This window comes from Pygoscelis adeliae, unplaced genomic scaffold, assembly GCF_000699105.1.
Source record: "Pygoscelis adeliae isolate BGI_AS28 unplaced genomic scaffold, ASM69910v1 Scaffold239, whole genome shotgun sequence".
In the NCBI taxonomy this organism is placed as follows: Eukaryota; Metazoa; Chordata; class Aves; order Sphenisciformes; family Spheniscidae; genus Pygoscelis; species Pygoscelis adeliae.
The window spans coordinates 568,245-568,629 of NW_008825537.1; the positions used below are offsets into that span (position 1 = coordinate 568,245).

General features: G+C 67.3%; 1 protein-coding gene across 1 annotated transcript in view; it reads right to left on the minus strand.

Annotated features, from left to right (window-relative positions):
• The window catches only part of LOC103923491 (lipid phosphate phosphatase-related protein type 3), a 10,774-nt gene that overhangs the window by 1,822 nt on the left and 8,567 nt on the right, over window positions 1-385 (minus strand). The window contains exon 5 of the mRNA XM_009331854.1: window positions 5-379. Coding sequence (XP_009330129.1) covers window positions 5-379 — 375 coding nt within the window. The remainder of the gene's footprint in view (window positions 1-4; window positions 380-385) is intronic.

Here is a 385-nt window from a genome sequence, read left to right on the forward strand (position 1 = left end):
CAGCGTCATGCTCCGGCCCTCCAGTGACTTCTGCTTCCACTCGGTGATGAGCTGCTTGGAGCGGGAGGCGTCCACGGGGACGTGGATGGTCATGTGGCGCCGTGCGGGGTCGTCCATAGAGGGGGTGTTGACGCGGGGCAGGGTGTTGCTGAAGGTCACCATGTTCTCCTTACCCATGGGGCTGCGGGGGGCCAGCAAGTCCACGTCCACACTGGCCCGCTTCAGGCTGCCCAGGGAGTTCTTCTCCCGCGGCACCGGCCGCGCCGCCTCCTCCAGCCGCGTCTGTGGGTTCAGCTCGTCGGTGCTCACTGACTTGTTCTGGTGGTAGACGGAGTCGTGGCCCCGCTGCGTCAGTGCCCGCAGCGCGTCCTTGGCCGGTGCTGGT